The sequence below is a fragment of the Nicrophorus vespilloides genome, unplaced genomic scaffold (assembly GCF_001412225.1).
Source record: "Nicrophorus vespilloides isolate i.1.1-1 unplaced genomic scaffold, Nicve_v1.0, whole genome shotgun sequence".
Taxonomy (NCBI): Eukaryota; Metazoa; Arthropoda; class Insecta; order Coleoptera; family Silphidae; genus Nicrophorus; species Nicrophorus vespilloides.
In genome coordinates this window covers 62,462-89,456 of record NW_017099536.1, presented here as the reverse complement: position 1 = coordinate 89,456, position 26,995 = coordinate 62,462, and the positions used below count along the sequence as shown (strand labels likewise).

At 34.1% G+C, this 26,995-nt stretch overlaps 6 protein-coding genes across 7 annotated transcripts in view; 4 read left to right on the top strand and 2 right to left on the bottom strand.

Moving 5' to 3' along the window:
- Positions 1-226: 226 nt before the first annotated feature.
- Positions 227-6,219, top strand: LOC108564697 (NADPH oxidase 5; the record flags this gene model as incomplete). Its single annotated transcript, XM_017923796.1, is given in 17 exon segments — positions 227-321; positions 1,697-1,808; positions 1,866-1,963; positions 2,031-2,151; positions 2,220-2,370; positions 2,445-2,655; positions 2,798-3,024; positions 3,257-3,445; positions 3,467-3,586; positions 3,645-3,966; positions 4,023-4,482; positions 4,541-4,764; positions 4,826-4,971; positions 5,054-5,152; positions 5,276-5,485; positions 5,546-5,749; positions 5,808-6,219. Coding segments are annotated over 17 exon segments (3,187 nt in total), but the record flags the coding sequence as incomplete, so codon positions are not given.
- Positions 6,220-6,354: 135 nt separating this feature from the next.
- LOC108564695 (UPF0160 protein) lies at positions 6,355-8,011 on the top strand. Its single transcript, XM_017923790.1, has 6 exons — positions 6,355-6,464; positions 6,522-6,681; positions 6,756-6,895; positions 7,076-7,403; positions 7,458-7,699; positions 7,759-8,011. The coding sequence occupies exons 1-6, from the start codon at positions 6,403-6,405 to the stop codon at positions 7,937-7,939; spliced, it is 1,113 nt and encodes a 370-aa protein (XP_017779279.1). The 5' UTR covers positions 6,355-6,402; the 3' UTR covers positions 7,940-8,011.
- Positions 8,012-8,037: 26 nt separating this feature from the next.
- Positions 8,038-14,048, bottom strand: LOC108564694 (S1 RNA-binding domain-containing protein 1). 2 transcript variants are annotated; one of them, XM_017923788.1, is made up of 10 exons: positions 13,625-14,048; positions 12,062-13,561; positions 11,581-11,969; positions 11,289-11,521; positions 11,078-11,228; positions 10,844-11,018; positions 9,765-10,047; positions 9,496-9,695; positions 9,229-9,418; positions 8,038-9,171 (listed from the first exon to the last, which is right to left on the bottom strand). In XM_017923788.1, the coding sequence occupies exons 1-10, from the start codon at positions 13,908-13,910 to the stop codon at positions 8,514-8,516; spliced, it is 4,065 nt and encodes a 1,354-aa protein (XP_017779277.1). In that variant the 5' UTR covers positions 13,911-14,048; the 3' UTR covers positions 8,038-8,513. The 2 variants fall into 2 exon arrangements, with proteins under 2 accessions (XP_017779277.1, XP_017779278.1); XM_017923789.1 differs by having other exon boundaries at positions 12,062-12,233; positions 13,665-14,046.
- A 1,191-nt stretch (positions 14,049-15,239) lies between these two features.
- On the top strand, positions 15,240-16,715 carry LOC108564692 (minor histocompatibility antigen H13). Its single transcript, XM_017923786.1, has 5 exons — positions 15,240-15,467; positions 15,586-15,755; positions 15,813-16,171; positions 16,233-16,542; positions 16,616-16,715. Exons 1-5 carry the CDS (start codon positions 15,279-15,281, stop codon positions 16,689-16,691), a joined length of 1,104 nt encoding a protein of 367 aa, XP_017779275.1. The 5' UTR covers positions 15,240-15,278; the 3' UTR covers positions 16,692-16,715.
- Positions 16,716-17,381: 666 nt separating this feature from the next.
- LOC108564693 (proteasome subunit beta type-2-like) lies at positions 17,382-18,262 on the bottom strand. The gene is made up of 3 exons (XM_017923787.1): positions 18,087-18,262; positions 17,829-18,022; positions 17,382-17,768 (listed from the first exon to the last, which is right to left on the bottom strand). The coding sequence occupies exons 1-3, from the start codon at positions 18,175-18,177 to the stop codon at positions 17,439-17,441; spliced, it is 615 nt and encodes a 204-aa protein (XP_017779276.1). The 5' UTR covers positions 18,178-18,262; the 3' UTR covers positions 17,382-17,438.
- A 215-nt stretch (positions 18,263-18,477) lies between these two features.
- Positions 18,478-26,995, top strand: part of LOC108564691 (protein KRI1 homolog) — a 9,169-nt gene continuing 651 nt past the window's right edge. The window contains exons 1-3 of the mRNA XM_017923785.1: positions 18,478-18,662; positions 18,727-19,042; positions 19,106-19,556. Coding sequence (XP_017779274.1) covers positions 18,545-18,662; positions 18,727-19,042; positions 19,106-19,556 — 885 coding nt within the window. The 5' untranslated portion in view covers positions 18,478-18,544. The remainder of the gene's footprint in view (positions 18,663-18,726; positions 19,043-19,105; positions 19,557-26,995) is intronic.

Genomic DNA, 26,995 nt, shown 5'->3' with positions numbered 1-26,995 from the left:
CGCTGACGTAGACCCCTGGCAGGTTGTCATAGACCCCTGGGGGTCGATATAGACCACTTTGGGAATCACTGTTTTAGAATATGTTTTATACTATAACTATTACTATAAAGACAATTTAAAGACAGTTTAGTTACATTTTCAGTTCTTTTTGCATATTGACTAACAACTAATACATAAATTGTTTGTTTCATATTTTTCTAAATGTAATAATATTATTTTGTTGCAGGATCTATTGGAACAACTATTCAAGTTATTCGATCAAGACAGAGACCAAAAGCTTATCCAAGAGAACTGGATAGAATTTTTGAAGCAGCGATTACAGTAAGTTCATTCACAATATTTACCAAATCAATTCGTACAAATTAATTCTTAAGAACTTGTCGGTGAATTCAGGAATTGTGTTAATTTCACGACGAAAATAGCGTATTCTACAAGTACATATACAAGTTGCTCATCAACTTGTATATGTTTATATTCAACAATTACATAATAAATAAATCTAGAAGATTTCATTTAGGACTGATGATTTCTTATGATATAACAAAGATTTAATTGAAGTCGATTACGTTTAGGAAAAACTTCACAGACTATTAAAAACGCTATTGAAAACATTAATAGTTATTAGAAAGAAGTCACTAAGAAATACGCAAAATAGAAATTGTTCTAGAAAAAAAAATCCAATAAATTAGAATTAAAGTTTTCCAGATGACTTAATCAAAAGTTTTTTTGTTTTTTTAATATATGTCTATGAAGATGATATTAGCAATTTGTTGAATGCAGAAGATATTGTTTTTTTTTCAATGGAAGAATTAGTATTAATAAGTCGCTGCTGAAAAAATGTTAACAAACAAAGTTTAAACCTTGTTTAAATGACATTTTTTTAATGTGAATGAAGTATTAAATGCTATAAGCCTTATATTGGCAATTACGCCAGAAATTGTTCTAGAAAAAAAAATCCAATAAATTAGAAATAAAGTTTTCCAGATGATTTTATCAAAAGTTTTTTTTTTTTTTTAATATATGTCTATGAAGATGATATTAGCAATTTGTTGAATGCAGAAGATATTGTTTTTTTTTCAATGGAAGAATTAGTATTAATAAATCGTTGCTGAAAAAATGTTAACAAACAAAGTTTAAAGCTTGTTTAAATGTGTTTTTTTGATGTGAATGAAGTATTAAATGCTATAAGCCTTATATTGGCAATTGCGCCAGAAATTGTTCTAGAAAAAAAAATACAATAAATTAGAAATAAAGTTTTCCAGATGACTTAATCAAAAGTTTTTATTTTTTAATATATGTCTATGAAGATGATATTAGCAATTTGTTGAATGCAGAAGATATTGTTTTTTTTTCAATGGAAGAATTAGTATTAATAAGTCGCTGCTGAAAAAATGTTAACAAACAAAGTTTAAACCTTGTTTAAATGACATTTTTTTTAATGTGAATGAAGTATTAAATGCTATAAGCAATTGTGAAATGAAAGAGAAAATGCACAAAAATCAACTTTAGATTTGTATTTTCAAATGTAATTTCAGTGTGTATGTTGACAGTGAGAAAGTTTAGATGATAAATTTCGTTTTTTTTTTTAAATCGATTTCTACTCCTTTTTTGTTGTTAAATATAGTGTACATTGACTGTACGAGGTAAATGTTTATTATTGTGTTTTTATTATACATATTATTTTCATAATTTACAGTGATGAGAAGCAAATCGATTTTGCCGAGCAAATCGAGAGTGTCGCCTATTGTCTGTGCGGAGATGAAGCTATCGGAATAGAACAGTTCTATCAAATATTTTACGCTAAAGGAGTAAATGAGTAACTGAAGAGAAATTTGGCTTGAAAATACTAATATTAATGATTTTAGATCGTAGACAAGCTATTCAGATTGATAGACCAAGAGAATTTGGGCTCCGTCAGTGCTGAGCAAGTCATGGATTTCCTGGCCAGCATAACGAATACTAGGTAAAATAATATTTCTACTAATTATTGAAATGAGTTTTGTAATTATTTTTTTTTTTTACAATTTCAGACCTCGAACGGGCTTCGATAAAGGCAGCCTCGAGTGGCTCGAGCAATTGTTCAGACAGACCGTGGGAAATGAGAAGGAAATCCGCAGGGAGGATTTCAAGAAAATCGTTATATCGAAGAATGTAATTGAAAAAAAAAAAATTATATACCCACTTACGAGATATACATTGTTATCAATTGAAATTTTCAGCCGTTCTTCACCGAAAGAGTTTTCCAAATCTTCGACAAGGATAACTCCGGCTCCATTTCGCTGCAGGAGTTTTTGGATGCGATGCACCAATTTGCCGGACAATCGCCCGAGGATAAAATACGATTCCTATTTAAAGTTTACGATCTTGATGGTATTTAAATCGTTCACAAAATGTATTGTTTACTAATTGAATTAATTTGTCGATGGATTGTTGTTGTTTATTAGGTGATGGATTGATTCAGCACAAGGAACTTCAGCATGTGATGAGGGCTTGCATGGAAGAGAACGGGATGAGATTCAGCGAGGAACAAATCGATGATTTAACGGTGGCCATGTTCGAAGATGCCGATACCAATAATCGTGGTGCAATCACCTACGAAGCCTTGAAATATCAATTGGAAAAGCACGGAGGACTTCTCGAGAATCTGTCGATCAGGTTGATTTTTTTCTTTTCTTTTGCTCTCAATATTTCACTCTAATTGTAAAGTAGTTAAAATAGTTACCTAATCCTAGGCAGTGCCGTAGTTTATTAGCGTTACTCTGTTCTTTTGTTTGCAACTTTTCTTTTGTTTTTGTAGTATTGACAGATGGTTGGTTCCACCTAAACCCAAAGCACCGCCAGCCTCGTTTTTAGGCAAAGTCATGAAATACAGGCCATACCAATTCACGTTGCCCTACGTGAAAAACAATTACGTTTACCTCATCTTTCTAGCGGCTTTCGTTTTCGTGAATGTCGCCCTTTTCATTACAAGGGCCTATCAATACAGGGATTCAAATATTTGTACGATTATTGCCAGGGCTTGCGGTCAGTATAAGATAACAACAACCAACAACAAACAAACACTCATTCGAAAAAATAAATAAATTTTACATAATAACCAACATAAAAAAAACAACGCCGTTGCAACATCATCATCAATTAATAGCTTACTCATTTATTTCAGGTATCATTTAATGGCACTACTTTTATAATCAATCATTGAGCATTCTACAATTATATTTAAGACTTTATATAAAACATGATTATTTCGTTTTAGGTCAATGCTTGAACTTCAACTGCATGTTCGTTCTTGTTCTGATGTTACGACAATGCATTACGTTTCTAAGGACTAGAGGCTTCAGCGCTTTTCTACCTCTGGACCAGCATATCTATTTCCACAAGTTAACGGGAATGTTAATTTTTTTCTATAGCGTTCTCCATACCATCATGCACGTCTATAATTTTAGTAAGTGCAAGTTTTAANNNNCCGAAGCTCTTCGGATTAATTGAAGGAGTAGCCAATCCAACTGGAGTTGCGCTATTTGTTATTCTTCTAGTTTTGTTCCTCTGCTGTCAAGCTTTCGTGAGAAAAAGTGGATTCTTCGAGGTAAACTATTAACTTATAATAAATATGGAATATATAAGTAATTGATTGTGAATTTCAGATTTTCTATTGGACCCATTTACTATACATCCCTTTCTGGATTCTTCTGATATTTCACGGTCCAAACTTCTGGAAGTGGTTCATTATACCCGGTATTTTGTATCTAGTGGAGCGTGTACTAAGATTGATCTGGATGCAGAGCGAAAGGGGAAAGACGTACATAAGTTCTGGACTATTGCTTCCTTCTAAAGTAACTCACTTGGTAATAAAGAGGCCTCTGCATTTCGATTTCCATCCCGGCGATTACGTCTTCATCAACATCCCAGCCATAGCTAAATACGAATGGCATCCTTTCACGATTAGCAGTGCCCCTGAACAAGAAGGTTACTGCTTAGATTAGTAAATTGTTTATAACAAATTAACACATCTAATTTTTTAGATTATATGTGGTTGCACATCAGAGGCGTCGGACAATGGACCAATAGGCTGTACGAATACTTCGAAAAGGAGCAGGAAAAATTACATAACGGCGATATACCAGCCCTGGGTTCGGAAAAGAAGCGATTATCGAATGGCAGCATCGAAAATAACAATGGACCCATGAAAAAGATCCAGGCAACAATAAAACGGACTTTCTCGAATCGAGATCCAACCAAAAACGGTATACAACTGGTCGGATTTACCAACGAATCATTCCACAAAGATGAAACAACGAAGAGTCCGTCGGAAAGTGATCTAGTTAGCGCTCCTTGCAGCAGCACCACGCCAGATCCGAAACGAAAGTTGACTCCTGAAAAGAAATTACATAAACTGCTGTTCACGAACAAAGCCCCATTGGAGAAGTCGTTGTCCATGCCGGATATGCAGACCAAAGCCAAGAAACGCGAAAGATTATTAGTGTATTTAATGTTTTTACAATTTTTGCTTTAACTTATTTAAATATTTTATTTTTTTTAGATTAAGGGAATACATGAGATCAGAATCAGAGAAAAGCTTTGACGAATGTCAAATACGCAGAGCTCGGTTACAGTCTTTGGGATTGGCTTATCTCAGTCCACAGAATAAATCTCTTGCTCAGAGTTTCAGATACATGAGGAACAAGCCGACAATCATTGCGTTCAAAACGCCAAGTTTAGAGAATTGCGAACAAAGGGATTCCAGCAGCTCCTTAGGATCTGTAGGCAAGTTTATGTTAACATTTTTTACATAATTATTTTTCCTTAATACCGATTTTTATTGCAGGAAGACAAATCAGTAGTTTGAGCTTCAGTTCTACTCCTGAGAGAACGGCGGAAGAGGGATTGGTCGGTGCTCAGATTCAGGAGCTTTCACCTCCTGGAAAGGTTTCAGCCAAACCGATGAATTATCCTGTAGGAAAACCACTAGAGGTAACTTGAAAACAATTTCAATTTCACGTGATTTCATTGATATATATTTGTTTATATTGAAATTTTGTGTCGTTTTATATAGATTAAAAAGCGTTACACGAATCGAACGATCTACGGGATTAAAGATTGCGTGAATAAAGTGCGTCGTCTGATATTAATGCCACTGGGCAACAGAACGGAGGTAGCTTTGTGTCTATGTATCTTTTGAGTGTGCTTTTGTGTTATCTCTCTCGCTCGCAAACTATTTCCGAAATCTCTCATAAATTTCTAAGATCTGTTGTATAAAAATGTAATGCGTTTTTAGATCTCCTTGGACGGTCCATATGGAGCTCCATCAAGTCACATCTTCAGAGCACAACACGCTATCCTCATTGGTACTGGAATAGGAGTTACACCATTCGCTTCTATCCTCCAATCCATCATGCACCGATATTGGAAAGCCAGGCATAGCTGCCCTAGGTGCAAATTTTCGTGGGCTAGCGAAATACCTCCGACAGTAATGAATTTGCGCAAAGTAAAAAAAAACATATCACAACTTCAAGGAATAAGTGATAATATAAATATAATATTCTAGGTCGATTTCTTCTGGATTAACAGAGATCAGCGATCCTTCGAATGGTTCGTAAATTTGCTTTCGCAATTAGAGATTGAACAGGCCGAGCTTGGAGGAGCTATGGAGAGATTCTTGGAGATGCACATGTATATCACAAGTGCATTGCAGAAAACCGATATGAAAGCTGTGGGTCTCCAACTTGCACTTGATTTGCTCCATGAAAAGGTTAATTAGCACTAATCGATTGTCCGACATATTAATTGATTAATTGTTCGATATTTAGGAAAAACGCGATTTGATCACTGGATTGAAGACTCGCACCAACGCAGGTCGACCAAATTGGGATAAAGTGTTCAAACAAATCTTGGATCAGAAGAAAGGCAAAGTCACCGTGTTCTACTGCGGTCCTCCACAACTTGCGCGAATCCTGAGGGTGAAATGCGATCAGTACGGATTCAGTTTTCGCAAGGAAGTCTTTTAAAACTTGGATATTACTTAAATGTAGATAGATATTTTATTTATTTGTAAATAATGTGTAGCAAAAAGGAAAGAAGCGAAGAAAAAAAAAATATGGATATTTTATATTTATGTTGTAAATTTATGTGAATAGTTGCTAAACATTGTGGGCCACTAACATGCGAATTTCGGTTTTATTGGATGGAATAACTTTAGAGATGATTTATTTTTTAAAACTAACTAACTTTGTATTTATTAAATCAATTGATATTATTTTCGAATTTTTATTACTCGATGGCAGCACCTCTCGATTCCCCACATTCCTATAGGCAATCCATTTTACAAGGAATCATATGTTCATTGTATTAGCAATTTCTAACTGCATCCGCGAGCCACGCTTTTGAAATACAAAATTAGGTTGCATGGCTTTGAACGGCAATTTACTTGAGAAAACAGTAAAAGTTGGTCTGAACGTGTGGAAGGGGTCAGTTTGATAAATTAAACCCTGAACTGCAGTCTGGTTCTAACATTTTCATTGTAGTTTTAAAACTATGAGCAGTGCTCCAAAGACTCCAAGGATTATGAAGGCTATAGGCACACACAATGGTGTATTTCATTGCGATGAAGCATTGGCATGCTTCATGCTGAAACAGTTACCTGAATATGCCGATGCTGAAATTAAGAGAACCAGAGATCAAGCGGTAAGTTTTATTTTGAACATTTTTTAGGTTAATTTCATTCTACATGCTTGTATTAATTAATAAACTTTTTAAAGATTTTAGATGCTTGTGACATCGTTGTGGATGTTGGTGCAGTTTACGATCATGAGAAGAAAAGATATGATCATCACCAAAGAAGTTTCAATCAAACATTGTCAACAGTGCTTCCAGATGTTGCAAAAAACAAGCACATCAAGTAAGTATCCACCACCATAGAAAAATGTTACATATCTCCTGAACTAGATTGTAATTCTTCAGTATATACAGTGATACCTCGGTTTTCGTCGGTAATGCGTTTCGTATTGGAAAACCGAAAGAATAGTACACACATTTCAGTTTTACAGTTCTTAAATTTGCTGTTTTTGTTTTGTATTAGGTTGAGCAGTGCTGGTTTAGTCTATGCACATTATGGCAAGGATGTTATAAGTACAATTATGGAGAAGAAAGATCACGCTCTATCTACAGACGTTATAGATGTTATCTTCATTGCTCTCTATGATGGTTTAATTGAAGAACTTGATGCTCTTGACAATGGTGTTCCAATGTACGGGGGTGAACCCAAATATAGAATTAACACTCACTTGGGTGCAAGAGTTTCAAAATTGAACCCTTCTTGGAATTCCACTGTTAAAAATGATTCTGACAATCTATTCTATAAAGCAATGGAATTGGCTGGGGCAGAATTCACAGATAAGCTAGTTGAGGTACGGTAAAAGAAAACTGTGAAAACAAGAATGAAGAATTAATTATATTTTCAGTTGGTTACGGTTTGGTGGCCTGCTCGTTTCATCGTTAAGAATGCCATTAAGACGAGATTGATTACGCACGAATCGGGTGCAGTCATACAACTGTCGGATCCGTGTCCATGGAAAGAGCATTTACTACAATTAGAGGAAGAGTTGGGCATGAGCAATCAGATCAAGTTTGTAATTTACCCAGACAGCAACGGATCTTGGAGAGTACAAGGGATTCCGGTACAACCAGATAGTTTTATCTGCCGGTAAATGATCGCCGGACTATTCATAAAGCGAACATTTCCATTATGCTTGTATATTTTAGTGTTTTCCTACATAAAGATTGGATGGGTCTCAGAGATAAACAACTTTCGGAAGTTAGCAATATTCCTGGTTGCATTTTCTGCCATGGCAACGGATTTATAGGAGGCAACGCAACCAAAGAAGGCGCTTTGCTGATGGCCACCAGAAGTATAAAGAATGAAACATTTGCGGACTTAATCTAATGCTCTTCAAATTAATTTATGTTCATTTAAACTTGTTTCTTGTTATTTACTTAATAATCCTTAATAATTTTGATAAGCAAAATAAATAATCATTAATATTTATAGGGGATAAACATTTATTACATTTTAAAACATAGACATTAAATAGATACGAAGTCATTTTTGAAAGTTAAGTTATCTTTTTTTTTTGTCAGTTTAAGCTTTGAGTTGGTTAATCCAATTTCTTTTTTGTTTTGCGACACTGAGGGAAAGATACACGAACGACATTTACTTTGACACCGAATAATATTACTATTTTTTTCTTTTTTCTAAAAGACATTGAGATGATTGAATATATAACGACGATTTTGTAATCGAACACACGCAACTAACATTCACTTATTTCCATTGGATTACTAATTCTGCGAAATAATAAATTTCGAAGCTAACAAAACCTTACTTTCAACAACGACTAATCTTATCTAATTAATGGATCTTTTTCATAAATAGATAAAAAAATAGTTCGAAGTACATTAAATAAAATAAAATACTTGTGTACAATTATCAGTTTGTTCCTTTGGTTTAGATCGATATTTCAGACATGCTTTAAATATCTAAGACTTAATCTCAATGCGAATGCGTCGAAGGACAAAACCTCAACTTGTATCTTATCCCCGATCCCGAGGACGACGTTTTCCAATTCCTTGGATGGGATCAGACCATCCTTCTCGCATCCCACGTGCACGAAACACCCGAAGGTTGTCAGATTCGTTGCACGTCCTTCCAATATATGACCAACTTTTAGCTGCTTCATGCTGGTAACTATTTTGTGCATCAACGGTTTTATCTCGAACTCCCCTCTGAAATCGTAATCCAGAGGCTCTGAAAGTGCTTCGAGTATCAGCTTCATGCTTTCTTTAGATACACCAAATTCGTGGTAACGCTCGCACAATCTGTACGTCGACGATTTGGCTTTGGCAATGAACGTTTTCTGTCCGATATCACTGATCGTCAGATTCAGCTCTTGTAATATGTTCCTCGTAACATCATACGATTCCGGATGGATGATGGTCGAATCAAGCTTGTTTTTGATATCGCTCTCCATAATCTTCAGAAATCCAGCGCATTGTACGAAAGTTTTTTCGCCAATTCCACGTACCTTTTTTAAATGCTCGCGGGATTTGAACAATCCGTTTGCTTCTCTGTAGGCTATGATACTAGCAGCCCGAGCGCTTGTCAATCCAGAGACGTGCCTGAAAAAGGAATGTCTATGAAGCAATTTCTTAAGTGAATCAAGGATGTTAATATACTTTAGCAAATAGAGAGAAGCGGTGTTCAAATCGACTCCGACGTTGCTCACGCATTCAGAAATGACCGTGTCCAGAGCCTTTTGCAATTTTGATTCGGGCAAATCGTGCTGGTACATCCCTACGCCCAGATGTTTCGGATCCACCTTAACCAACTCCAATAAAGGATCTTGAAAACGGCGCGCCAAATGCACTGAAGAAAACACAATTGCAATACATTTTTAGTAGACAATATTCAAAATGTATCTACATCAAGAAATAAGAGTATACCTGCACTAATCAAGCATGGATCCATTTTTTTAAATTCCTCAGCAGCCTCTCGACTGCAAGAGTAAATGGATGAACCACTCTCATTTACGATCGCGTACTTGACCTCCAAAGGTGCGAAGAAGTTCGCTTGGATTAAGTGGGCCAACCACATCTCCGTCTCCTTGCATCCTTTTCCGTTCCCCAGTGCAACCAAAGTGCAACTATTCCAAGAATCATACGTACATTTGTACAGATCGTAATCATCACGAAATCATAACCAAATTGCTCACCTATACTTAAGTAACATCGATTGCAAAGTTAGATCATCCATGTTTCTTCTGCTCGCAATCACGTGCGGATAAATAATAGCCGTCTCCACAATGCTACCACTCTGCGAGATCAACGCCATTTTGCAGCCGTTCTTGAAACCCGGATCAATTCCAAGGACCGGTCTTCCCTTGATCGGCGCTTTCAACAAGATCTGCCGCAAATTGTTCGAAAAAACGTTTATGGAACATTTCTCCGCTTTCATTTTGAGAGTAGCCTTTACATATTTTTGTATTATGGGACATACTAAAACACAATACGTTATTGTCGTAATAAATACAAACAGTACAGATAACCATCGAGGAAAACACGTCCAAATGCAACGAGCTTGTTCAAATACATCAATTACAGCAGACACGACGATCCAAGGATGACTTGTACCGTTATATCACACTTAAAAGAGCGAGTTTCTACCATTAACAAATAAACTTCTCACGTAGTTTTATTTTTTTTTTGCAGGGAATCTATGCACACACTTTAAATGAAACATTCTAGAAAATAAAGACATCGTTAAAAGTCGTTTGGAAATGAACTTGATCAAATCAAAATTATGAACTATTCTAAAAATACATAGGCAGGGTTATTTAATTACAAAACTTTAAAGCTCATTTTTTTTTCTTCGTAAATTGAATTAACGCCTAAGAAGTTAAACTACTGCATAATTTTATAAATAACGCGTTTAAATAATCCAGCCAATATGTACACAGTTCTTAATTTGCATATTGGAATTGAATTCAACTCCCGATTAATAATAATAATAATAAGACTACCATGAAATTTTTGTGAGTAAAAAGATATTGACCAATTGGACATACCTATTGCATAAGAAATAATAAAACTACGTGACAGGTCGAAATAATAAAGAACAAAGCGGGAATAAAAACATTTCCATAAACATGTACCAACGCTGCTTCCCAATTGCTGAACGTTGTATTCCTGTATGTTATATAACAAGACGTTTATGAACAATGAGAGAATGATGAAATTTCATAAAAGTCGCTTTGAATTTTGATATTTTGAAATGAATTAAATAAAAATGTACCAATTTTGTCGTAGGCATATTGAATCGCTTGTCTCAACAGCTTCCCGCGTTTGGTGAACCAATCAATATACCATTTTTTAGTGCAAACTCCAATGAATTTATCCAAAAAGCTGTCGGCGTGCGTGTACAGAACTGAAAGCATCTTATTATCCTTACCACGGTTCAAAGCTAGTATCTGCAAATTAAGAAACGTATAATAAGTAAGGATTAAAAATAAGCAAGCAATAGATTTACTTGATGCGGTAAAATTTTCGAAGCTTTCATGGTGAAATTATAATACGACTCGTATTTTCTTTCCTCTTTCATGTGCTGAAGGTTCGGATAAACCTTGGTGCGTGGCGATTTAGACCTCTTGCTTTGAACTATGAACTTGTCCAATCTCTTCCTGCAAATGAGATGCGTCAATAAGAGAGATTTATAAGTTTCATTACGTGATCGACATTACTCTGAATCGATGAACTTGAGTATCTCCGGTCTTGAACATATGTGATTGGCCAATATCAAAACGACGGCCTGTTCAACTTTAATAATATCGGAGATGGACTCTACATTCGGTCTCACGCAACTCATCAGATTCTCCTCCTTTTTATTTTCAAGAATGTTCATAGCCACAGTTTCCAATCCGTTCTCTAAAGCTTGGCTCAGTTTATTCACGCGCGATGAAGCAAAAGGTAAATACTAAAAGGAAATATTCTAATATTTAATTGTAACTATTATAATCAGTTAATAATAATAACCAATGAATTGAGCTCATCGATGTTCGTGCAATCCATGATTGCTTTCTTCAAATCTTCATCGTTCCTTTTAACTAGATTCTTTAAAACCGTCGTCTTCCTCTTACGCAATTCCAAGACTTCATCGTACGTATCCTTCACCTCCCTCAAGACATTCGCCTCCAGGTGGCCTATGTCAGACTTCCTGTACCTTGCTATAAAGGGAATTGTATAATCTTGTTCGAAAAACTTAACAATATTTTCTGCTGTCCTCCTATCAATGTCAAACTTGTCTGCAATGATCTTCGAATCGGTCAACGAAGTCTCGTACTCGTTAATTTTTCTCTGCTTGGTGCCTGCATCGTCGTCTGTCTTCTTCCTTTTGTTTACCGCTTTCGAGTTATTAGCATTTTCTAAACCAAGAAGAAGTTTGAATTTAATTATTGTTTTTTTATAAAACATCCTACGTGTCTACTATAAGGGAATGAAAGGTCATTCGAACTACCTCTAGTCGCATTGCTCGTCGATGCCTGGCTTGCCATATCTGCAATCGGTGGCTCAATTAATATAACACTGTCCTCCTCGTCTGATATTAACGATAGGTCGTCTTGTAGATTCTGTACAGTTGATGCCGGTTCGGGTAATTTAAATTTTGCCTGGAAGCCTTTGGTGTCTGCCTGAAAAACTTCGGCGTTATTAAACAATGGTTTTAATCCTTCCATTGTTGGTGGCGTTTGCACGCCGAGCGCATTTATAGGACATGTCTGTTCTTGTTTAGCCTCGTCAAGTTTCACGTCCTCATTACTCTCCTCGTCACTCGATATATACAAAACGTCGCTTTGTTTATTTAACTCACCCATACTCAGTCTCTCAACAGTACTTGGACTTAATTCAATAATTGTAATCTTTGGTTTTGTTATCTCTTTTGGTTTCACGCTTACATGCATATCATTTTTATTGTTTGTTTGCTGACTCGAATTTTCCGTTGAAACGTTATCACTCTTGTTCTTTTCTTCGTCATTAATTTCATTTGATTTTCCCTTGACTTCAGATATTTCTTTCATTATTATTGACCTTTCCTCTGCCTCTTTCTCAGTATTTTTAATTACAGCAACGTTTCTCTCATAAGTCCCAACAATTTTGCAAGATTTCGTCGACATATCATCGTCTGAATCATCGCTCGAAATATAATAAGTGAGAACGCCATATTCTTCTAATGGTGCAGTCTCAAAAATCTCTATGTGTGCTAACTTGTCCTCCTCCAAAACTTCAGTAATGACTTCTGGCTCATTGATAATCTCCACGACTTGATCATTATTGGTAATATCAACTACATCATCATCAGCCTCCACTGTAATTGGACCACTTCCAACCTGATTTGATTCATTGTTGTTTACCTCAGAATTATCTTCATTGTTAATTGAATCCTCAGCTTGTAAATTACCAGTACTGTCAACAATTTGGGTTGTATTGATTTTTACTATTTTTTTTGCAGATGCATCTTTTAACAATTTTGCAATATCAGTTATCTTTTTTGGAGTGCTTGAAGTTTGGATGATCTTCTGTTTAGTTTTAATTTTCTTTGGTTGAGGTTTTCTCTGCATTTTAAATGTACCCATTTTTTGTCTTGAAATATTTGCATTTCTATAGAATGCCTCTACTTGAGCTCTATAATAGTCATCAAAATAATTCGAAAGTCTTCCAAATTCTCTTCTGTATCTGCTATATAATGGCCGTGGTTTAAGAAAAGAATATGATACTGGGTTGTAAACTTCCTCAGAATTGGTGCGAGAAATGAGGTAACTTGAGAGGTAAGAGCCATCAGAGGGATAATGATAGCCAATGTTAGAGGGATAATGGTAATCCTTCTTAGATGGATAATAGTATTCCATAATAGAGGGATAATGGTAGTCCATGTCAAAGCTAGTGTAGTTAGTGCAGTGCATGTTTGGTCTCCCATCAAAATCTTCATCCTCAGTCATGATGTCATTTATATCAACGTACTCTAGATTATTGTGAATTGTGTTATTATTATGTTGCAACAATATTTGTAACATATTTGCAATACCTGGTCCATCAGAAGAAGCAGTTTGATTAGGGGCTTTTACCTTTGACTTTGTATCTTCTTCATCCTCTCCTACCACCAGCCTCACGATTTTTGACGCTACCTTCCCCACTTTGCCGGCTGTTTTGGACCCCTTTGGAAATGATGTCGTCGGACCCTTCTTCTGTCTCTTCGATTGATTTTTCTTCAATTCCGGTTGTTTAATGGCAATGTTGCAAATTATTGGGCTAGGGCAGGTCCGGTGCTGCTCTTGCTGTTGCTGCTGCAACCTCTTTCCTCTTGTCAACATTGCGCGAAGGGTAATCCCGAAGTCGACCGATTAATAACATTCAAATTGAAATCGCGCGTAACCTACAACTGTTTACAATAAAAAATAATCGCACAAGACGAAAACCGCACACATAACTTATTTCAAAATCAACAAGTAAACATCTTATTTGTCCAACTGAAAGAAAAAAAAAATAGTACCAACTTTTTTTTATTTCCCTAAATCCCATTTTACGTAATCTTCCAAAAACATTGAAAACTTTATACATTACACATCTCACTATTTATTACTAATAATTTTATTATACACCAATGTTGGAAAAATTTCTTAGAATTATTAAAAAAACAACTGACAAATTGGTGCAAGTTGGTACTCTCTGGTACCAATAAGATTTTTTTCGTTCAATTTAAATTGTATCATAAATACTGTATTAAATTGCATAATACAACTTTTTTTTATTTCCCTAAATCCCATTTTACGTAATATTTCAAAAACATTGAAAACTTTATACATTACACATCTCACTATTTATTACTAATAATTTTATTATACATCAATGTTGGAAAAGTTTCTTAGAATTATTAAAAAGAAAACTGACAAATTGGTGCAAGTTGGTACTCTCTGGTACCAATAAGATTTTTTGGTTCAATTTAAATTGTATCATAAATACAGTATTAAATTGCATAATACAACTTTTTTTTATTTCCCTAAATCCCATTTTACGTAATCTTTCAAAAACATTGAAAACTTTATACATTACACATCTCACTATTTATTACTAATAATTTTATTATACACCAATGTTGGAAAAGTTTCTTAGAATTATTAAAAAAACAACTGACAAATTGGTGCAAGTTGGTACTCTCTGGTACCAATAAGATTTTTTGGTTCAATTTAAATTGTATCATAAATACTGTATTAAATTGCATAATACAACAATAAAAGAAGTAAATTAACCCAGTTTGCTAGTAAAATTACTAGAAAATTTCATAATTTTTGCATATCTAAATGTTAGAAAGTAAATCATCAAAGTACCAATCAAATTGCTTCGAAAGTACACGTACTATATTTTTGTCGAAGAAAAGGTGTATGATTCCAATCAATTCCAATGTGATGCAATATCCCACAATGCATTGACAGTGATGCATTTAAAATGCACCTATAGCTTCCCTTTGTACAGCTAATAATTAATTACACAGACGCAATATCAATGAACGATTCTTATTCAACAAAATTATTTTATTATATTTTAATCTAAGAATATTATTCAGTGATAACGTTGATATGATTACTAATATTTAACATTTATATGTTGGTAGACATTGTAGTTCGCATATAAAAGAAAAAGATTTATATGCAGCTTCAGACGCGTGTCAGATTTTTCAAAACATGGCAGACTTTATGAAGTTATTCGTGGCACAGGCTCAAGAAAATTTAACAGAAAATGCAGCTAATGCAACGACGAAGACGCCGGGCACTCCTGAAGGTATGGTCGTGGCTTACGGGAGTCTCGTGATCATGGCTATATTGCCAATTTACATCGGTTCCTTCCGATCCGTAAATTTCCATAAGGAAAATGTAAGTTTCGCAAAAAAAAATAAATTTGTAATTATAAAAAAAAAAAAAATAATCACCTCATGTCTGTTCTGTTCCTTAGCTTAGGTTATTAATTCACATATGCTTGATGTTATTTTAGAAAGCTGAGAAGATGACTACGAAAGATGCAATGATGTTCCCCATAATGGCCTCCTGCGCTCTGTTCTCTCTTTACATCGTGTTCAAGCTGTTCTCCAAAGAGTACATAAACTTACTGCTGACCGGTTACTTTTTCTTTTTGGGCATCTTGGCCCTCACTCATTTATTAAGGTAAATTGAATTCTTATAAGAATTCCATTTGATAATGATACATTTTAAATTTTTCAGTCCTTTGTGTAGTAAGCTGATGCCAAGCGCGATTCCCTTCGAACAGTACAATCTGTTGTTCTGTCAAGGCACAGGCAGCAAAGCAAAAGACATTATAAACTACAATTTCACGTCTTATGATGTCGTCTCCTTGGCATGCTGCTCGGTGTTCGGTGCTTGGTATCTGTGGCAAAAGCATTGGATTGCCAACAACCTGTTTGGATTCGCTTTCGCTGTAAATGCTGTTGAATTGCTGCACTTGAACAACGTTGTCACCGGTTGCATTCTGTTATGCGGTTTATTCTTGTACGATATCTTCTGGGTGTTCGGTACAGATGTTATGGTAACCGTTGCCAAAAGCTTCGAAGCTCCGATCAAACGTATGTTGATGAGGCATCTAATCTAATATGGAGAAAACAACTAATCTTATATTGATTGTAGTAATTTTCCCGCAAGATCTTCTCACCAACGGATTAGCTGCCAACAATTTTGCTATGCTTGGTCTGGGTGATATCGTCATCCCCGGCATCTTCATCGCCCTGTTGCTTCGATTCGATCAAAGTCTTAAGAGGAAGACGAATACCTACTTCTATGCGACGTGCTTCGCTTATTTCTTAGGTTTAATGACGACCATTCTGGTTATGCACATTTTCAAACACGCTCAACCCGCCCTTTTATATTTGGTACCTGCGTGTTTAGGAACGCCCCTGTTGCTCGCTTTGATTAAAGGCGATTTGAAGACTATGTTCAAGTAAGTAATCCAATAGAATATTTATATTTATGTTTTTTTACTTATAAATTTTAATGCCGTTCTCCTCCAACAGATACGAAGATACTCCTGAAGAGCAATTGAAGGAGGAAGCCGAGAAAAACAAGAGCGAAGTCAAGAAAGTGAAATAAATTAACCAGGAAATTCTATATGTATTATTTTGTTTTTTATTTTTGAGATATTTGTTTATTTAATTTAATATTTGATGATTGTACGCACAACGTGACTTATATTGTTATTTGTCATTTTTTTTTTTAAACAGTATGAAACAAGAGAAGATATATTTGATATGTTTGTTTTGCATTCCAGTTACATAATGAAGTCCCCCCCCCTCCAGTGAAAAAATATATTTTTTTAAATGTCTATATTCTTATTAATGTGTATTTATATAGGTCAATTTCCATTATGTTGATTTTATTTTAGAAATCGCCTTCCAAATGACTTGCATTCAAATTATAAATTATCATTCGACTCGTTTTATATTTGTTCATTTTTAATAGATTTATTATAACGCATTACATAATAAACAAGTTCAAATTATATTACCTTAAGTGCAATTAAGCTGATGTTATATCTGGGAATATATGATTGCATAAGAATTTTGATGTTTACTTTACAAAAACTCAGTCAATAAAGACTGCTGGTCTACAAGAAAACCAGATGATTGAAAAGTGATAACTGTAGAAAAAAAAAACAAAGTATGCTTTAAAATCTTTTAAACAAAACAATGTTATATAGGATCAGTAGATTTAATTTGAATTTCTGAATATCTTCATATTAGTATATAACAAATTTACTGCATTAATTGGAAAAAAAAAAAACTCTTATAAAATAATTTTATTAAATATTGGAAAAAGAAAAAGTTTATGAAATATCGCTTAATTTACAAGTTTCTTGACAGTTTCAGCAGTGATGTCGGGCATGTCCTTGATGCCATTCTTGCTGATAATTTTAACTTTGAAATTCGGAAGGTTAACAATAAGACGATGCTGCACCTCCTTCACGCATCTTTCCATGAGCTCGTAAGCCTCGTCCACGTTCATTGTTTCCACAAAGTGACGATCCATGATCGCCAACGAAAAGTATCCACCGTATCCGTGGGCAGCATAGTTTACATATGTCAGAGATGCCAGATAGTCCATGAAATACAGCTCCGGTCCACTGAATTCATCGAAACCAGCCAACAATAGGTTTACATGGTAAGCATTCTGCAAGTGAATGTTGTTAATAACATGGAACAGTGTATCTGAAGAAACAATTTATGTTACTCTAGATCTTAAAGCGTCAGCCAGATTGCGTCTGGTAAAAGTTGCAGCCTCTTTGGGGCTCAACTCGTAACCATTTCTCATCTTGTATAACTGGATGTTCTTTGCAATGTATTCAGCGAACTGTGTGGTGTCTCCAGACTCACCAGATACAGCCATAATTAATTTATCGCTCAGTTGATGCAGTTTATTCTCATCTGCAATAACAATCGTACATACAAATGTTAATACCGACTACAAAACTCTGCATTTCGAACGTACCTGATTTCATGACCATAATGCTGTGTGCATTCGTCATATCGGCAGCGATCATCACGAAATCTCTGAATTTAATTCCAATTAGGCACTCCATTTCGATTGAAATTTGTTTTTTTCTGCTTTGTAATCGGCTTCTTGTAAAAAGGTTATGTTTTTAATGGATGACTGTCTAATAATATTGTCAACAAATCGGGTATACCAACTGTTTTATAGTTCACCAATAACTTAATTTATATTGAACTTAAGTGAAAATTTATTAAAACTATTATAGCATTTAAATACAAATAGTTTAATTTATGTTTTAAATCTGATAAAATAATTAAAAGATTTGTATTTGTTCACGACCATTTATTTTTTATCTGTTGGCAATTGTCTTTATAAAGTTAAGCAGGAATGTTAGGAATCACCAGTAATTTTTTTGACTTACATGCTTTTAGTTAACCTACAATCTATGTGCGAAAATGCCAAAACCTTTATTTGATAATTCCGACGATGAAGAGAAAAAGGTTACTTTTAGAAGTAATAATGATTACGCCAAATCATACAATACATGGAGGAAGAAAGAGGAATTGATGCGAAGTAAGTAATAACGAACCCAACATATCAACAAATAGAATTCCGTATTTACGTTTATCTTTTACAGTGAAAACCAAATTTGGTTTTGATGATGACAGTGATGATGAACCCAGCAGTTGCTCAGATGATGATGATGAAGTGCTTAAAATGGATGAGAAAATGGATTTGAATTTCTTCAAAACTTTGTCCAGCTTGAAGAACAAAGATCCAAAAATCTATGATCAAAATGTGCGTTTCTTCGGAGATGAAGTCATCAAAGCTCCAACAAAAATGAAAACTAAAGATAAACCAATTTACATCAAAGATTATGAACGAAAAATGTTGCTTGAGAATGGAGGAGTCGTAAGTGATGACGAAGAGCAACAGGAAAATCCAAGAGCACAGTAATTATATAAACTGGTTTTAATTTAAGAAATATATTATTTAAATGTGCTTTTATTATTTAGATCTCCGACATTTGTGCAACAACAGGAAAACTTGAAGAGGAATTTAAAAAAGGCATTAAACAGTGTTGATGATGAAGATGATGGTGAATGGGGTGGAATGTTTCAAACAAGGACAAAATCTAAGGAGGAGGAAGAGAAAGATGAGGTTGATTATAAGAAATGGTTGCAGGGTCAATCAAAAATTAGTGATAATAATGATGCGGCCAAGGATTTGAAACCACTGAAAGACTATTGGAATAATCCTGAGCTCAATGAAGGAGAGAAATTCCTGAAGGATTATATTTTAAATAAAAGATTCATGGATAATGATGATGACAGTTACATTCCTACTTATGATGAAGTTGTGCATGACTCTGATAAGGATCTATCAGAAGATGATGAACAAATTAGGAAGCAAGAGGAATTTGAACATAAATACAATTTCAGGTTTGAAGAACCAGATAATGATTTTGTAAGTTTAATTTGTTCTTTCGATTCGATTGATCTTTAATTTAATAATCTTTAATTTGCAAGGAGAAGGAGACCGACCCGGTGTTACGCAATTCGAAATTTATCAGCGGAGGAATGTCAATAAACCGCATCGCCGTATGATTTACAATAAGGTTTGCGCTCGGACATGTGAGCGACTGCATCATCATCATCATCGTGATCATCATCATCATCATCAAGATGCTCGCCGCGTGCCTCCGTCGGTTGCTTGCGTTTTGTTTTTCTGTTGAAAATATTAAGAGATCAGCGGTTTCAAAACAAATTAATATCTTTGTCTTTCTTCATATTCCTGAAACAAATATTAAAAATGCAAAATAAATTTAAGCATCATTGTAATATTTATATTTTACTAATTCTTCATTCAAATTGAAGCAAATAGTTTAATAAGATCTTATACAAGTGTTCTATTTGAAGTAATTTTTATAATAACATTTATTACAACAACCATAATACAAACTATTATTATTAACACTATTTATTGATAATTTCTACGTAAAATTGTATACATAGCTATTTTATATGATTAAAGAATTCAAATACTGATTTTGTAGGAAACAACGATGAAAATAAAATAAAAAATAATCAAATAAATAGATTGAACAAATTTTCAACGAATATCCAATTGGAAATATTAAGATGATAACTATAAATCATAGTTAGATGAGAAATTATAAGTATAATATTATATTTTTCTTGATTTTAATTTTTTCATTCTTTCTTTTCTTTATTTCTTTCAAAAATTGACAAGAAACCATAATATTTAACAAATTTTAGATGCCCAAAAATACAAAAATCAAAAATTAGTCAAGAAAACAATATTTGTAACATACAAAAAGACCAAGAATCTAAAACATAAAAATTAACAAGAATTAGTTAAATAACAAATTATGGTTAATGAGTTGATTCTTGTTATTACTTTTTCTTATGATATTTATGTTTCCAATTGTATGGATGATTTTTGTCCAATTAGATTGGAGAAATTTCGCGAAGCCGACATCGTTCGTCGAGATCTTGTTCACATTGTAAATACATTTGTTGTAGCATCGCCTTTATTTTTCCCGGTATTGTTTTTATATTGGACGGTTACGTGCCTCGCTTTCGGGTGCTGAAGGAGTGAAGAGTGGAAACATGTTTGGAATCGCAGACTAATGGACAGCGTTGATCAATAGTGAGTTGCGAGCGCGTATTGTTTCGATCGGACTCTCGTTCGATGGCCGTGGGAAAAGCAAAGGTTTACCTAGAGTGGATGTTGTTGCCACCAGACCAGAAGTCGTCGACGTGCACTTGTTCTGTTGGATTAAGAGAGATGCCTCTCGGTGCCCATACCATGTCCACGTCCATGTCCCATGTCCATACGTACACCCATGCACATACCGCATACACACAACACTGCACAGCACACTCATCCTCCGATACTACTGATTAACCTAAACGCACCTTTCGTAAATTAAATCGCGATTTCCGTGATGCCATCATCATCAGCGAGCACAACAACTGCAACGTGCATTTTCCCATCCAATTGCAATTATCTGCGTATTAATTAAAACCCATTCTCGGAAATATTAACAGGAATCATCAAAACGTTAATTAACAGACTCAACTTTATTGCAGTCGAACAGCATACTCGAAATTGTACTTGTTTTATCAATTTTGTTGCGTACATGAAAAAACAAACAAAATGACGAGGAAATTCTTCTGCTGCGCATTTTCATAATGGGAGAGTTTCAATTTCCCAATAGGTTAATAGTATTCTAATTTATATGATTCCTTTGAGTATCTAGGACGAATTTGTCTCAGCTGATAATAATAATTGTTATTGATTCATTTATGCGACGATGATATTGCAACTTAAATGATATTTGTTAAACAGATTAAGTCATTCCAAGAAACTTAATATTAATTATACTAATTTAACCCCAATTAACATAACAAACAAACAATTTTAATTTATTAACAATATTCAAAACAAAATTAATTAAAAAAAAAATTGAAAAATTGAAAAATATACTTATCATCATGGTTTATATGTTAAATTCCGTATTACTGAGTGCATAAATTTGAAAAAATAGATTAAAATAGACAAAATACTTACTTACAAATACTTTTCAATGTAGACATCACAATCAAATAACTTACTTACAAATACTTTTCAATGTAGACATCACAATTATTTAATAAAAAACGACAAAAGAAACAAATGCAACAAAACAGATAGTACATCTTCCAAAAATATTATATTTAATAAAAAACGACAAAAGAAACAAATGCAACAAAACAGATAGTACATCTTCCAAAAATATTATATTTTATTAAAGAAATTATCAATTTTTGTTTGGACAATTTGTAACAAGTTAGAGCTTTTAGAATTTTGTACGTAAGTCAGGGAGTTCGTAAGTCGGGGGATACCTTTAGTCGTTAGTATATTAATTAATTGTTTTCTAAAAGTTTATAATTATATTTTAAGAGGAAATTTACCTTGTTTAAGAATTATTATGAAAAAATATAAATTAAATATTTAATATTTTACCTCTTTTTTTGAATTTTGGAATTTAGAATTGGATATTATGTACTCCAGACAAAACAATTCATTGTTAACATTGGTATTAAATTATCCTCATTAACTAATCTGAAATAAGAACTAAAAACAACATAAACAATAATTACTTTGTATGAAATTATAAATAATTTAGTAAATTTTACCTGATAAAATATATTATAAACAAAAATTTATTTTTCAATGCATTTTCAAAGAATTGAGATAGCTTTGTTTGTTTTGGGACAATGATATTTGTCAATAAGTTTGACATTGAAGAAAATGTCATAAAACTGAAGTTTGTGAATTGTGTTTATTGGATATTTGGTAGTGTTGTGATCATGAAGGATGGAGAAGCAGCAGTGGAAGGGTCATTTCTTCTGGACAGTATTTGAATGCGGATTGTGGTTAATTAAAATTTCGCTTTACGATCGTCCTGGCAATATCGATTTGTGCAACGTTTCGCGAATGGAATGGAACGTTCGTTTAAGCTGGTACGTACACATTATTTTCGTTTCATGGCGCAATGAATCCCAACTATGGACATCTCTATTTAGATGTCAATCTGTAAATCGACACGACCTATAAGTTGGTTCTGCGCGCGATATTTTTATTTTTTTCGTCCGTTCCTTCTTCCAACGGCGGCCTCTTAACTATACACATACACGTACATATACCTTACAAACACATGCATATAAACGTACGAGCGCACATTGGTAGATTGGTTGGAGAGAAACGACGACAAACGGAAAATGCAAATGCGAGAGACCGTGCACTCAAGATCCGCGATTCTCTCATCGGCGAATCGGAAAAATAACAACGAACTCAACGGAATTGGAAGGAGGCATCGATGCTTTGCTTATATACCGTTGATTGTAATGCTACCATCAACTCTTGCAATGCTTACAAAGAACAACTGAAGACATGCACTTCCATAGATTCAGAACCAAAAGTATCCTACAAAGTTAGCTAAGAAAAGTATTTATATTTAAGCTTTGATTTCATGAAGATCTGTAACTACTATAGATACATATTTCAAATTACTAACAAATATTTGATAGTAGCTGCAGTAATGCAATAATTTCAATAATTAAAACAATAAGTTATGGTATTAAATTTTGTATAATACTTAAATTTCATAGATAATCATCATATAAATGTTTCATTACTTTCAGTAAATAAAAGTATTTTTTATTTTACATTGTAAAGTTCTGTAACTACTCTGTAACAATAAATGGTAACATTCAAATTTGAAGATGTTTTGGATAACTTCAATGATTGAACTTATCAACATTCATCAGTTTCTTTCATAGATGATTATCATATATAGGTTTCACTATTTGAAGCAAACAAACATTTGTATTAAAGTATTGTTTTCATTAAGTTGAGTAATCATTATGTAACAATAAATAGTAACATACAAATTTGGAGATATTTTGGATAACTTCAATGATTGAACTTTCATCAGTTTCATCATTTAGATTTCACTAACTACAGCAAACAAAACTATGTTTTCATGAAGTTCTGTAACCGAATTATAACAATTGTGCCATTCAAATATGAAGATATTTTGGACAACTTCACTGATTGAACTTTTCAACTTTCATCCTTTTCGATTTGTTCCAAAAATCAAGGCTGAATAAATGGCTGCACCAACTCGGATGGTGGCAATAAAAAAAACTCTGGGAAATGAAGAAACGTTACTTTAATTTGTTTCCAGCAGCGTGTCGTATCTATGTGTTTGGCAGCGAATGCAAGTAACAATGTAACAAAAAGTTGGCAGCTTTCGCGGCGCAAATTTATGACGGATCGCGGTGGCCGCAAGAATTATGACCACGTCAAATTAATCACACTTTATTATTAATATTTCGTGTAAAATTTGGGGAACGCGATCGTTCCTCTGCGAATTAAATAAATCGCACAAAAGAGGCACATAACTCACGGCCCACCGTGCACCAAGAGGTACAAAAGACAGAGAGAGAAAGTAGTGAAGATGATAAAGAAGAAGAAGAAGAATGAGGAGGTGGAGGTGGAGGACACCCACTGCAGAAACCCAAAAATCATATCATAAACCGTAACATCGTGTTAAGAGGCACTAATTAACCCGCTGGTTTCAATTCAACACACAATGCGGATGAAACAAAATGCATTTCTCTTCTTCTTTTTAAATTGCATCACGTAGCAGCCTTTTTCGGCTGCATCTTGTAATGCCTCCTCCATGTATTTGCATCCATGAGGTGCGAGGAGGAAACGAATTCGCGAAACCGAAAATATCGCAATAATTCACGTTTATTGCGAACTTGCGAACCTCTTGCGCACACTGCGAACCCTTTATACTCGTAAATTATTGTCGCTTCTCCATCTTGTAATCCAACAAAACGCATTATTCTTAAACACAGTTGTTAATCAAAGAGCGAAACTGCGCTCAGCAATATTATGCTCTCTGAAAAATTTATGAAACGCAAAATCAAAACTTTTTAATCAAAAGATTCATTAATATCTTCAAAATAAAATAAAACTTTAAATCATCATAAATTCACCAACTTCTAATTTAATTTTATTTAATGTCAAGCAATTTCTAGATTTATTTTCCGAATGTAATAAATTGTATGTTATTTATTTTATTTATTAAAAAAAAATATTGTCTGTAATTTGGGCCAAAAAGCGAAAAGTCTTCTTTTATTATTTATTAATTGTGAAATAATCTCTATTGTAGATTACTTTATATGATTGTATCATTCTAAAAATATCTTATATAAATAAATGTATGTTATACTAATTGAATTGAAAATGCTGAGAGAGTAAAGAATCGACTGCTTTCAATCTTTGTATTGTCGAGGATCGATGGTATACGGGTTCTAATCTATGTAAATAAACACATTCGGTTTACCCGAAGAACACGGTGGATCGAATGGCCGGTGGACGGCAGCGCGAGTAGAATGTAATGCGTTCCATGCTGGAATAAATCAGAAGTGGGCACGCAATAAAGGAAATAGGAGAATGGTCGAGCGAGATGTGTATCACAACAAGTGGCAGATGAGTTAAAGGTGGAGAGGCCCGGATTAATTGCACCTGGAAGGTAATGGCATTACATAATCGTGAAATTAATACCGGCTCGGGGCGGCTCTCTCGGAATATCGATCGGTCGGTCTTTCGTTCGGTTCTGCCTATCTCCGACCTGTGTGCGTTTGTGTTTGTGTGTGACGTCCACCTGGAAACTACAGAGATTTGTGCTTAAGATCCGGAGATTAGCCCCGGATTTTGTGGAAACGTGAAAACCAAGACGCGCGCCCAGATAAATGATCCCAGATAAACAATATTATTGTAATTTATGTTGTCGCTTTCATAGTTTAACTAACGCTAACGTTATTTTAAGTTTTACATAATTACCTTTTTTATATACACACAAATAGCTCAGAGCCATCTAGATATTGTTACAGTCGGTGATGTAACGTTAAGTTTAATCTTACTGTACAAACAGTTTTATTCATTATTTAGGTACTAAAAGTCAATATTATTTTACAAACTATTTATTTTGTATATCATTAAACTATTATATGTAAATTCACTTTGGTATATTAATAGTTTTGTAACTTTTTATTATTATATTTCTGCAAGAACCTTCAATACATTACCTTTTTTGATTATTCTAATCTCCTAAGAAAAATCCATATTTTATCATATTTTTCTTCATTGAACATTTGCAATTCAAAAAAAAATTCTTACATTTTGATGTTTTTAGTCATTTTTCCAGTAAGATACTTTTATACAATTGATATAATAAGTTGGAGATGTTCAAATAAAATATTAAATGGAAAGTTTTATAATCATAGAATTGTGAACAGGTGATGTTTTGGGTGTTGGTATGGTAGAAATTTTTAAATATTTTATTTTGTAACAGCATCCGCGTTGTTGGAATTAAGGAGCGATTTATCATTTGCGTGCGGTCGCCGCGAAATATTTCGGTGCATTTTTTCGTTGAAAGTGTCGCAGGGCGTCCATAAATCTGCGGAGGATTGTAATTCGCGTGAAACACAGAAACGAGAGGAAAGCCATACTTTGGATGGATGAGGGAGGAGGAGGAAGAGGAGATGAGGTGTGCAAGTGAAATGCGGGGAAGGATAATGGATAATATGAGCGGGAGTGTGCGATAAATAAATTTGGACTGGAAAGGTAAAAGTTGGTCGCGCGCGGGCTTCGAGCATTCCGGAGCGCGGCTCGGCTCGAGTGCCTTGAAAAAGATTAATGGAAATTAGCGGAAATTACGTGTGGAAGATATTCCGGGCATCCCTATTCAACGGATTCACCAAATATCTCTCCACTTCTCGCACATACAACCAAACTCGATTACAGCACGTGCATATCTCTTGCATACAAGGACTCCTCTCTTCACAAACTGATCGATTCTAATTTAGTTTAATTATCTAACAATTTATTAGTTTACCAGCTTTTATTCTCTCATTGTATACTTTATACAAGATTCAGAGTTTCACAAACAGTCTAATAAGCATTTTGATTACACCTATGTTGTTTGGGCGCCAATGTAAATGTGGCAACACCGTGCGCCGGAAAAAAGAGTAACGCTAGGCTTGTAAAGATAAGCACGGCAGGAAAGAATATAAATTGAGAGTTGAATGGAATTATTGTATTAGAATATAAGTTTAAGAGTTGGAATTATCGTATTAGAATATAAGTTTAGAGAGTTGACAGAATTATCGTATTAGAATATAATATTAAGAGTTGATGAATTATCGTATTAGAATATAAGTTTAAGAGTTGGAATTATCGTATTAGAATATAAGTTTGAGAGTTGGAATTATCGTATTAGAATATAAGTTGAGAGTTGAACATAATTATTATTAGAATAT